Source organism: Trichosurus vulpecula, chromosome 1 (assembly GCF_011100635.1).
Source record: "Trichosurus vulpecula isolate mTriVul1 chromosome 1, mTriVul1.pri, whole genome shotgun sequence".
Lineage (NCBI taxonomy): Eukaryota > Metazoa > Chordata > Mammalia > Diprotodontia > Phalangeridae > Trichosurus > Trichosurus vulpecula.
In genome coordinates, this window is record NC_050573.1 from 237411756 (window position 1) to 237423334 (window position 11579).

General features: G+C 40.6%; 1 protein-coding gene across 2 annotated transcripts in view; it reads right to left on the bottom strand.

The window, feature by feature from the left end:
- Nucleotides 1-11483, bottom strand: part of NDC80 (NDC80 kinetochore complex component) — a 55183-nt gene extending 43700 nt beyond the window's left edge. Inside the window, exons 1-3 of one of the 2 annotated variants that reach the window (XM_036735910.1) lie at nt 11228-11483; nt 6641-6750; nt 700-792 (exon numbers count right to left, since the gene is read on the bottom strand). In XM_036735910.1, coding sequence (XP_036591805.1) covers nt 700-792; nt 6641-6741 — 194 coding nt within the window. In that variant the 5' untranslated portion in view covers nt 6742-6750; nt 11228-11483. The remainder of the gene's footprint in view (nt 1-699; nt 793-6640; nt 6751-11227) is intronic. The other variant, XM_036735918.1, reaches the window with a different exon arrangement.
- Nucleotides 11484-11579: the final 96 nt, after the last annotated feature.

Sequence of the window (11579 nt, forward strand, 5' to 3'; positions counted from 1 at the left end):
CAAAGCCATCATGTCCAAAACAGAATTAATTATGTATTTCCCTCCAATCCATTTCTTCTCCGTATTTCTGATTCTGTTGATGGGTACCACCTACCATCTTTCTAGTCACCCCAAGTTGTGACCTTGGACTCTTCCTTAACTCTTCCTTCTCTCAACATCCATGTCTAAGGTGCCATGTATTGTAGATCCTACCTTTGTAATACCTCTCACATCCACCCCTTTCTCTCTACTTACACAAGTGTCTTCCCTAGTTCAGGAATATATCATTTCTGTCCTAGACTGGCACAACAGCCTAATGTTATTAGGATCCCTGCTTTCAGTCTCTCTCCTTTTTAACCCATATCCTACACAGCTGTTATATTAATATTCCTAAATTTTAGGTCACTCTCCTACTCAATTTTCATTATCTTCATATTGCCTCTAGATTAAAATAGAACTCCTCAGTTTAGGATTTAAAGGCTTCCATAATCTGGCTGCAATCTACCTTTTTAGACTTATACTGTAGGTTCCAGCTTAACTGGCTACAATTCTTTGTTTTTTTTTTGGTGTGTATGTGAGGGTGGGATGGGCTAGGGGAGACGGACAGAGGCTGTGTCTTATACTGCTTATTCAAAAACATGATACAGTGCCAGGCATGTAGAAAATATTCAATAAATATTTTTTGCTTGATTGGGGAGAAAAAGCCAATATTAATATTACCTTTTACCAAAGAAGCTGATTTTCCTTTCAGAAGTTGACGTGCCAGGTGTAAGTCTACTTGTGTTTAACTTCCCAAAGTTTGGTCTTTCTTTGCTTTAAGGAAAAAGAAATTACAACTCTATAAAACAAAATTCTCTAGAAATAAATGCAATTTCACTATTCATTAGGATGCAACTGTTCTTACATAAGAGCATACAACAGATTCTGTCAGAAAGAAATTACATTGGCCACTTTTTCACTTCTGATATAATTTCAAGTTTTGTCTTTTGGAAGAACCTGTATTAGTTTTAAAATGACCAAAATTTTGTTAAGAAGTTTTTTTGTGACACGTAGGTTGTAAAACATCAAACTAAAATAGCCAGAAGTATAGCAGTTCTAAATGGGGAAAACAGAAAGTAAAAGTTAAGACTGAATTAAAGCAATCAAGCTTAGTGTGAAATATCATTTATTCCTGAGTGTTGTGTTTGTATATAGAATATTTGTGAAAAGAAAGAATTTTGAGGATTTTAAGCTTACACACACACACACACACACACGTATTTAAACAATATTTCTATTGTTTGAATTAGTGCTATTTTAGAGGCAGCTAAGTGACACATACATAAGAGAGCTGAGCCTGGAGTCAGGAAGACCAGAGTTCAAATCTAGCCTCAGACACTCACTAGCCATATGACCCTGGGTCAAGTCACTTAACTTCTGTTTGCCTCAGTTCCCTCAAATGTAAAATGGGGATAACAGCACCTATCCTGCAAGGTTGTTGTGAGGATCAACAGGGATTAGCATAGTGCCTAGCATGTAGTAGGTCCTATATAAATTTTTATTCCCTATTTTAATGCTGTGTGGAAGCAATAGCTGATTCTCGAAGGTTTTGCAAACTTCAATAACTCAGAAAAGGTTGAATACACCTAAGAGACACATTATGCTGTTGTTGTTGTTCTCTTGTTGTTGTTTGTCCTTCGTTCTTGAAGAGGACCATGACATCAGGAAGGTGATGCCATGACATGCAAATGAACTGGATTTAAGTGAGAGAGGACTGGACAAAGTCACCAGACTTACTTTCTCCTCCAGAGCCATTTGGGTCCAGTGGTCAGATATAGTATAGATCAGGATGACTGGAGATGGCCCCTGACACACTGTGTTAGTCCTTTGAGGAATAGCCTAGGTGAGTTTGAAAAAAGCTCATACCAGGATTTTGGCCTCCTGGTGAGTTTACAGCAATTTTTTCAGCTATAGAAACTTGTGAAGATTACTGTGGCAAACAATGATGCAAGAAATACCTATACTTATGAAATTATGGATCCTTAAAGGATCGACACTGAAGAAGCATTTTATACTAAATCATATTCACACAGCACTTTGTAGTTATAACTGGACAATGCAAGGATTATCCTCATTTTTCTTTCTTTCTTTTTTTTAACCTGAAAGTAACGGTATCTCCATTTCCCCTCTCATTCATCTCTCCTCTTCCTCCTCCACAGTTCCTGCCTAATTTCCTTTTGAATTTGATGTTTTTTCCATACCAGATTTTGTGTTTGTTCAACCCTCTTTTGTATAGTTCAGGTGAAAGCAAGGTTTATATTAGGGAACAGGGAAGGAAATAAGCATTTATATAGTGGCACCACAAATATTATCTTATTTGATCCTCACAACAATCCTGGGAGATAGGGGCTGTTTTTAATCCCCATTTTAGAGTTGAGGAAAACGAGGCAAATAGAGGTTGAATGACTTGCCCCGGGTCACATAACTGTTAAGTATCTGAGACTGGATTTGAACTCAGGTCTTCCAGACTCCAGGCCCAGTACTCTGTCCCATGGGCCACCTAGCTGCCCATTATAACAGTTCCCAATTTCTCCACTGTCTTCTTTCACATACCCCAATTATATGAAATATTAAGTTCCACCTCCTTTTCCTTGGTGTATTTCCCATTCCTTTTCTTATTTTACTTAAGATCACCCAAACTGAACAAAACCACCACAAGGCCTCTTGTCTTATTGAACACTATGACCTCTGAAGACATTAGGATTTTTTTTTTTTGCAGGGGGGGAAGGCTGGGCAATTGGGGTCACACAGCTAGTAAGTGTGTCAAGTGTCTGAGGCCGGATTTGAACTCAGGTCCTCCTGACTCCAGGGCCGGTGCTCTACTGACTGCGCCATCTAGCTGCCCTGACATTAGGATTTTGAGGGGACACTTTGTCCCTTCCTGAATACCAGAATGTGAATGCTTCCTCAACATGTAGTCTCTTCCAACTGATCCAATTATTTGCCTTTCTAGCTTTCTCTTGGCTCTTGGATTTGCATTTCAAATATTCTATTTAACTCTCATCTCTTTTAAAAATGAGGAATGCTCGGAAGTCTTGTGTTTCATTAAAGGTTCATCCAACCCCTGCGTCGCCACCCCCAGTCTTGCAAAGTAAGTTATTTTTGCCTGTAAGATTGTATCTTTTGCCTTTTAGAATACTTTATTCCAGGCTCTCCTGTCCCTTAAAATTGTAGCTGCCAAGTAGTACATGAGCCTGACTGTAGTTCCTTGGTACTTGAAGACTATCTGCAGACAATATTTTTCTTTAACTTGGAAGTTCTGGATTTTAATTTCGGTTCCCATGATATTCTTAGAGTTTTTTTCCAGCATGAATTCTATTTTCATTTTGCCTTCTGATTTTAATAGCGCTAAGCAATATTCTTTTATCATTTCTTGGAATATGGTATCCAAGCTTTTTCTCTGATACATCTGATTATTCTTAGATTATCACTCCTTGATGTGTTTTCTAGGTCAGTTGTTTTTGATCAGAGATACCTTACACATTCTTCTATTTTTTCTGTCTTTTGATTTCAATAGTTCTTTTTTTTTTAACAGAATCATGTATTTTATTTATTTATTAATTCCTTTTATTTATTTTGGCTCATTCTCAGAGAGTTTTTTACTTCGGTAAGAATTTTTGCCACCTGTGCGAAACTGTTTATTCTCCTAATTCTATCCTCTGAAGCAGAGGTGTCGAACTTGCATGCCAAGCAAGAGGCCTTTAAGAAACCAGATTAAAAGTAACTGGGAGATGTTTAGCAAAATAAATAAAAATATAACACGACACAGATGTTAATAAGTGTTTTCTAAGTCATTATGCAGCCACAGAAATCTGTTTCTTTTTGACACCACTGGTCTAGAGCTCCCATTTAATTTATAAGGTCCTTTTATATCTTCTTTCATCTCTTCTAGGAATTTTAATAGACTTGGGGGTGAGCTATCTGTAGCTCTGCCCATAAGTGCTGTGCAGTTACTCCCTTGTAGGCTTGTGTCCTAGACATCTGTTTATTCATTTTTCAAGTGTTGTTGTGGAGTGGTGTTCCCCACCCTGCCCCGTGGGACAGCGTCAGGGCTAGGCTGCAACTGGCTGCGTGCTAGGATAGAATGGTAGGCTCTGTTTGGCCTTGATTCATACTGTCTGAGGTTCTGTCACTGGCCCACCCCTCCAAAGGCACCTACTTTGCATAAAGTGCTAGTGGGTCCCAGGCCTGTATCCTTTGGATACAGAGCATTATACCTAGAGCACTAAGCTCTTTGAGATTGTCAGCGTTGGTTCTGTTCTGGAGCTGAAAATTTTTAGAGCCCCTGGGGTATGCAGACTAACCCCTGCCTTTTCCCTAGGAGCTTTGCTAGCTATTCCAGTTTACACCCTGGTGATAGTTACCACCTCTTCCCACACCCCTTCCCCACTAGATAGCTCCGGTCTTCTGGCTAGGCATGCTTGATTGTCCTGGGGTCAACCAGGCCTAAGTGACAAAAAAGGACACTCAGAAGCCTAAGAAGGGGATCCCAGGCAAAATAAGTAGTATGAGGCAAGCACATCTCTGTTTTAAAGATGAAGAAATAAATAGGTAAATGACGTACTGAAGGTTACACAGGTAGTAAGTGGACGAGATAACATTCCATGATGAACAACTATTAGAACTATTGTCACCACATTTCATCCCGGTCTGATTGTCAAACATGTTGATATGAAAAGTGTGCTAAATGAATGCATGCCAATTTACTGCAGACCACATGAAAAAGGTCATCTAGAAGATGGCAGCTGGAAAGCAGGGACTAGCATGAGCTCCCCCCTAGTCCCTCCAAAAACCTATAAAAAATGGCTCTGAACCAATTCTAGAACTGCAGAACCCACAAAACAGCAGAGGGAAGCAGGGCTCCAGCCCAGAACAGCCTGGATGGTCTCTGGGTGAGGTCTATCTCACACGGAGCTGGGAGCGGAGCAGAGCCCAGCGTGAGTGGCAAGGACCAACCAGACTAGGAGCTGGGCGGAGTGGGCCCCAGCGCCCTGAATCAGTGAGCTGTGGCAGTTACCAGACTTCTCAACCCACAAACACCAAAGACAGCGGAAAAGGTTAGTGGGAAAAGCTGCCAGAGTGGAAGGAGTTCTCGGTTTGGCCACCGCCCCTGGGGCAGCAGAGGTGGGGCAGCTACAGCTGCTGTTGCTTCTGGCCCCAGGCCCACCTGGTGGGAGGAATTAAGTGGCAGATCAGAGCAGGAGTGCACAGCCTGCTGAAGATCTAAGCCCAGTCCGGGTATCTTACCCCACAGGAAAGAAGAGGGAAGAAGATAAAAAAAAGGGGGGGATGATGGAGGGGAGGGCAGATGGGGGTGGAGGTAATCAAAAACAGACACTTTGGAAAGGGGACAGGGTCAAGGGAGAAAATTCAATAAAGGGGGATGGGTTGGGAAGGAGCAAAATATAGTTAGTCTTTCACAACATGAGTATTGTGGAAGGGTTATACATAATGATACACATGTGGCCTATGTTGAATTGCTTGACTACTTAGGGAGGGTGGGTGGGAAGGGAAGAGGAGAGAGAATTTGGAACTCAAAGTTTTAAAAACAGATGTTGAAAAACGAAAAAAAAGTTTTTGCATGCAACTAGAAAATAAGATACACAGGCAATGGGGCGTAGAAATTTATCTTGCCCTACAAGAAAGGAAGGGAAAAGGGGATGGGAGGGGAGTGGGGTGACAGAAGGGAGGGCTGAATGGGGAACAGGGCAACCAGGATATACGTCATCTTGGAGTGGGGGCGAGGGTAGAAATGGGGAGAAAATTTGTAATTCAAACTCTTGTGAAAGTCAGTGCTGAAAACTAAACATGTTAAATCAATAAATTTAAAAAATTAAAAAAAAAAAAAAAAAAAAGAAAAAGGTCATCTAATATCTGAACGTAAGGCTGTTGCAAGCCAAGTTTTGTAACTCTGGTAATCATATTTTTATAAGAAAAGCAATAGAGAATAGCGTGAGACACTACCAACCAGGCTTGTAGAGTGGACTGCTAACCAAAATTCAAGACACCCTCACCCACCTGGTGGCAGTTATAGCAATTACAGGCATAACAAGGAGGAGCACACAGGCAAAGTTTTTTTCTATGAATTACCATTATCTCTTCTAAATGAGAGTAAATCCTAGGTCTATCTTATAATAATTTAAATGACATGGCACATAATTTTCTGACAAACTGCATCTTAGCTTTTATCTATGTTTTTTTTTTGTTTTTGTTTTTTTGTTTTTTGCTTTTTGGCAGGGCAATTGGGGTTAAGTGACTTGCCCAAGGTCACACAGCTAGTACATGTGTCAAGTGTCTGAGGCTGGATTTGAACTCAGGTCCTCCTGACTCCAGGGCCGGTGCTCTACTCACTGCGCCACCTAGCTGCCCCTTTTATCTATGTTTTAATGACAATTGAGATTGATGCAATATCCCCTTATGACACCGAATCTAGTTCAGTGTTCATTGACCCCAAGATCAGGTCAAGGGGTTGTAAGAAGTGAGCGGTAGGCAGGCCTTCTAATTCTATGTTCCTGTCACTCATCACAATATAATCTTCACTTCTGGAATCTTCCACTTGTACAGATTTCTTTCCCTCCAACACTAAGATGTGCAGACAAGAATCAATGTCAGTAATACTTACGTTTGTGGGGTATAAAGACCTTGTTTATTGAAGTCCTGTGATCTCAAGGCCTGCATAGACTGGCGGCCAGCAGCACCAGTAGAAACAGAATTGCGCTTCATCCCTGTGAGCTGAGCAAATGAAATTAATGTTACTGGGGTGAGGGGCAGGGAGGCAAGGGGGCAAAGTAATAAGTATGGAAGCAATTACCAATCTTCTTAAAAAAAATAGAAAAGTCACTGCTTGTCAGTGAGACTTCTATTTACCTAGACTCTCATGCATAAAAGCACCATCTAATTTTTCTTCCCTACTTCCCTTTATGCAGGGCTCTTTTAAGTTACTAAGTGTTGCTCATTTGACTTTGGTAATGTCTCACCCCTGATCCCTCAATGCTACTACTTTAGTCCTGGTGCTTATCATTCTGGATCTGAATCACTGCAACAACTTTCTAACTGCTGATAAGTTTGCCCACTTCAATCTGTTCCTCAGTCTGCTGACTTTTGCCTTTTTTTAGAAAGAGATTTCAAATGCTTTTTTTGTTTAAATTCCTTAGCCAGGTATTCAAAGCTCTTTCCAGTCGTACTATGCTTCCCCACATAATCTATGTCACCAGTCCTTTACCTTGGGTCTACAGCCTCAAGGGCTCTCTCCACTGTGCCACCTAGCTGCCCTAATTACCTCTAAATCTCTATAACCCTAATTATCTTTGTTCAGAATGGTCACAGCATTTTATATCTTTCTTACGCACTATTTGGATCATCATTTAATAGTGAAATAATCAGATTGATTAACTTTTTTTATCCCATTTACAATTAATTGATTTTGTCTTATAACTGCCTAGTCATGATTCTTTGTTTCTGAACTTAATTCAGAAATTCATCTGTCTTATAATGAATTAAGTTTAGAAATCCAGTTCTCCTGTTAATCACTGTTCTATTTCTGTGTTAAGGAAATCTACTATCCTTGAAGGAGGCAGGTGGACACCAGGGAGTCCAATTAAGTGTCTTTACACCACCAAGCTATCCTTCAAGGATGTCTAGTTTGTTATCCAAAGAAATTTGGCTTGCTGTCCCTGTCCTTGTAGATGCAGCTGGACTCAAGCAATGATTATTTCTTAGTCACAGGAGGGAAAGAGGTGGTTGTGTGCTAGCCTTCATTCCCAATTTTTACCCAAACATATTTTCTTCCATTTGTGATTCTAGCCTTCTTACTTTCTATACTACCCAAAACTATAAAAGAGAGCTGTCCCCCTCATTCAGGGTCTTAGCTTTGCTTGGGAAGCTGAGATCCTATTTATTGGTAAATTTGCGCTTTATCAATAAATTGGTTATGCTTGGAACTTTGTGCCTCACTCTACCTTAACTTTAACTGTTACAGTAGGTTTATTAATTCCCCTATAAATGAGAAGCCAATGAATAATGTATGCAAATTCTGTAAATTTTCAAGTGCTATATAGCAGTCAGTTAAATGTTATTCCTCAAAGGTGGGATTTTGCTTTTTCCATCTTTGTATCATCCTCACAGTTCAGCACAATTCTAGGGACATGGTGCTTCTTATGAATCTGATAAATTTTCTCATTTTGATCACTCTGCCATTAACTCTAGATTTGACGTACTGCTCATCTTTGATTAATTCAGTTTTTAATAGCAACAGGGGAAAAAATCATTTTTCAAGCGAATTAACATCAATCAGCAACATCATTTTCCTGTTTTCAAGTTTCCAGGTGAGAAACCATTCATTGCCTTTCATCATATTTAAAACTCTTTCTAATGTTGTTTACTATGGGCACAGAACTGAGTCATATAAATAAGAAAACCAACAATCCTTACTAACAAAGAACTTGCAAGCTTATTGGTAAGATGGGTAATTTCAGGAAATGGTACAACAAAATAAGAAGCAAAGAAGAGAGCAAAAAAAGTGCTGGGGTAAAATTTGAGGAGAGACGTCTTTATCCTCATGTCCTTTTCATTTTCTCCTGTAATTCAAATACCTCTTTAGCAACCTACTCTGGGGATAAGTATGCGTACAGTTAAAGGCATCAGTACTTATGTGGGTTAACGAGATAGAGGGGGGCTATGACATTTATGCAGAATAGAATCCATCAGAGATGGGTCTTATTTTGAGATCCCTGGGTTCTAGAAGATTGATTACAGATCAGGTTCTATTTTTAGCCTCCCTAACAGTAAAAGGCACCTAACCAGGATTTGTAGATTTCCAAAGTATTATAAAACGTGGATTATGTCATTTAAGCATAATGCTGTGAGGTATGTGCTTCAGGTATCATTATTATTATTACATTTTGCAGATTAACAACTTGCTCAAGAAATTTGATTGGACCATAGTTTGCATGAAGGGGAGTAATATATGAGATTGTAAATATAGGGAGCAATTTTTAATAAGGCTGGTAAGGTCTTACAGAATCTCAGAGTCAAAAGAGGCCATCTCTTTTAATAAAAATTCTAAACAAAAATTCCCTTACCCCTCTCCATATCATAACTGATAAGATGGTTTTCCAGTTTTTGCCTGTCGATTTTTGGAGGAGGAGCCCACTAACTTCCAGAACAGCTCATTCTACTCTCAGATAGTTTATTGAGTCTGTAATTGATTCTGTGTCCACCTCTTCTCCTTATATGTGAAGTTCCTGGGATGTAAACCATCTTTAATTTAACAGGTTCATCCTGGATATCAGATGTGAGATTGAAATCCACCTTGTCCTCACCTTTCGAGTGACATTTCAAGCCCCTCCCAATTTGGCTTTATTATACATTATTCCACGGGCTCATTACACATTTCTCTCCCTTATACATCCTTCTTTCCAGCCAAATTAATCTTTTGTAAATATCATTCTATCTCCCTGTTTGTTACGTTTTCCTAGGTTGTCTCCTCATTTCCGTTAGATTTCTGGGATGTACTCCTCACCTCTCTCTGCCTCTTAGAATTCTTAGCTTCTTTCTGAAGCTGACTAAATGTCACAGGATCCCCCATATATAAGTGTTTTCTTCTCCCAATTTACCTAATTTCTTTAGGTGGGTGGTGCAGTGGTTAGAAGGCTAGATAGACATGGCCTCAGGAAGACCTGAGCTCAAATTCGGATTCAGTTACTTATTAGCTGAGCAATCTTTACCCTCTGCTCTGCAAAATGAGGATAACAACAGCACCTACTTCCCAGGGTTGTTGTGATGAGGAATTTGTAAAGACTTCTGCGGACCTTAAGGTGCTATATAAAAACTAGCTACCATTTTTACTAACACGGTGTTTAACCCAATAGAAGGTAAGCTTCCTGAGGGTGGGCATTCTCACTTGTCTCTGTATCCTCAGTGCCTAGGATCTAGAAAGCGCTTAAGAAATGATTGCTGAATGAACACATGACAAGTCCAGCACTCTACCCACCACACAATTCTGCATCCCAAGGACTAGTGCCGGGTGACCATTAAACTTCCTTTGCCATCTTCATCACTTCTACTAGGGTCTCATGCCATAACCTCCTAATTGGTCTCCCTGTCTCAAGTCCGTTCTCACTCCAATTCGTCTTTACACAGTAGCCAAAGTGATTTTTCTTAAAGTACAGATCTGACCATATCACTCTGCTACTCAATTCTAAATTCTAGCGGCTCCCCACTTCCTCTAGCATAAAATATAGATTCCTGCTTGTTATTTAAAGCCCTTCACAACATGCCTTCAACTTGTCTTTACTCCCTTTAAACATTACTCCCATTCTCTTACGCATTACTTACATTAAAGCGGCCTTCTTATTCTTCCTTACACATAATACTCTCAGTGCTTTTGCATTGGCTGTGCCTGGAATGACATTCTCACCTTAACTCTAAGACCCCCTCTCTTCCAAAGTGCCACCATCTACACGAAACTTTTCCTGATAACCTCCAGTTGATAGTGCCTTTCCCACAAAATTAACTTGCATTTTGTATCTACTGCCTCCCTCACTTAAACAATAAGCAGTGACAGTTTAATTTTGCCTTTGTGCCCCTAGGACATTAGTAGTAGGTATTTAATAAAATGCTTGACAATTGATTAGTATTAGTAATGTTCACTTAAACATTATTTAAATAAAGCAAAAATACTTTCAGCATTAGTTGTATTTAGTATTAGTATATAAGCAAAAATACTTTTTCTAGTCTCCAGTTCTTAAAAGGCTTTGTTCCATCTCCCTGGTTACCTAGGTAACAATTTTATCCCAGGATCCAGTTTCTACCAAGCTAATTCCCTTTTCTCACTTACTGTCCTGTGTTCTATTCTGAGGTGTTTGGTGAGAGCCAGAAAGCTTTGTAACAGAGTTAAGGAGAGACAGGCGGGGTCAATTCCAGACTCATCGTGCATGGTACAGAATAGGAGGCCGAGACTCACGAGAGAAGCTAACACAGATAACAAGTGGCAGATCGGAACTTGGACCCACACCACCTCTGGCTCCATGATGCAAAGCTCTTTCTACTCCATCTGGGCCAAAAAGCATCCCCCTGCAATCCACCCCCTACTCAGCTGTCTAACCGACTTTCCTAAAGCACAGCTCTGACTCAATACATTTCAGTGAATCCCTATGACTCTAGGAGCAAATATAAAAATCTTCTGCTTGGCTCTTAAAGGCTTTCCTACCTTTCCAGTTGTCTGGCACCTTAAGAGTAAGACAGACACCGGGGCTCGGAACCAGCAGGGTAGGGGCCTGGAAGGGTCATAGAGCCGCCAAAAGTCGAGACTGCGTCAAGGACCGCCACCTCCAGCGCGTTACCGCCTATCCGCTTTGAATTTTTAAAATCACCGCGGCATCTTTCGTCATCACGTTATGACGTGCGCGCTCTCCGTGCGTGCGTTCTCCTCCCACTCTACGCTCAAGCCCCAAAGGGTGCGCTCGCCTCGTCTCCGTCGCGCTCTGCCGACGCGCTCGCTTGCGCGTGCGCAGCGAGACCAGCTCCTCTGACACGCCTACTTAAGCGTGGATCAACGAGAG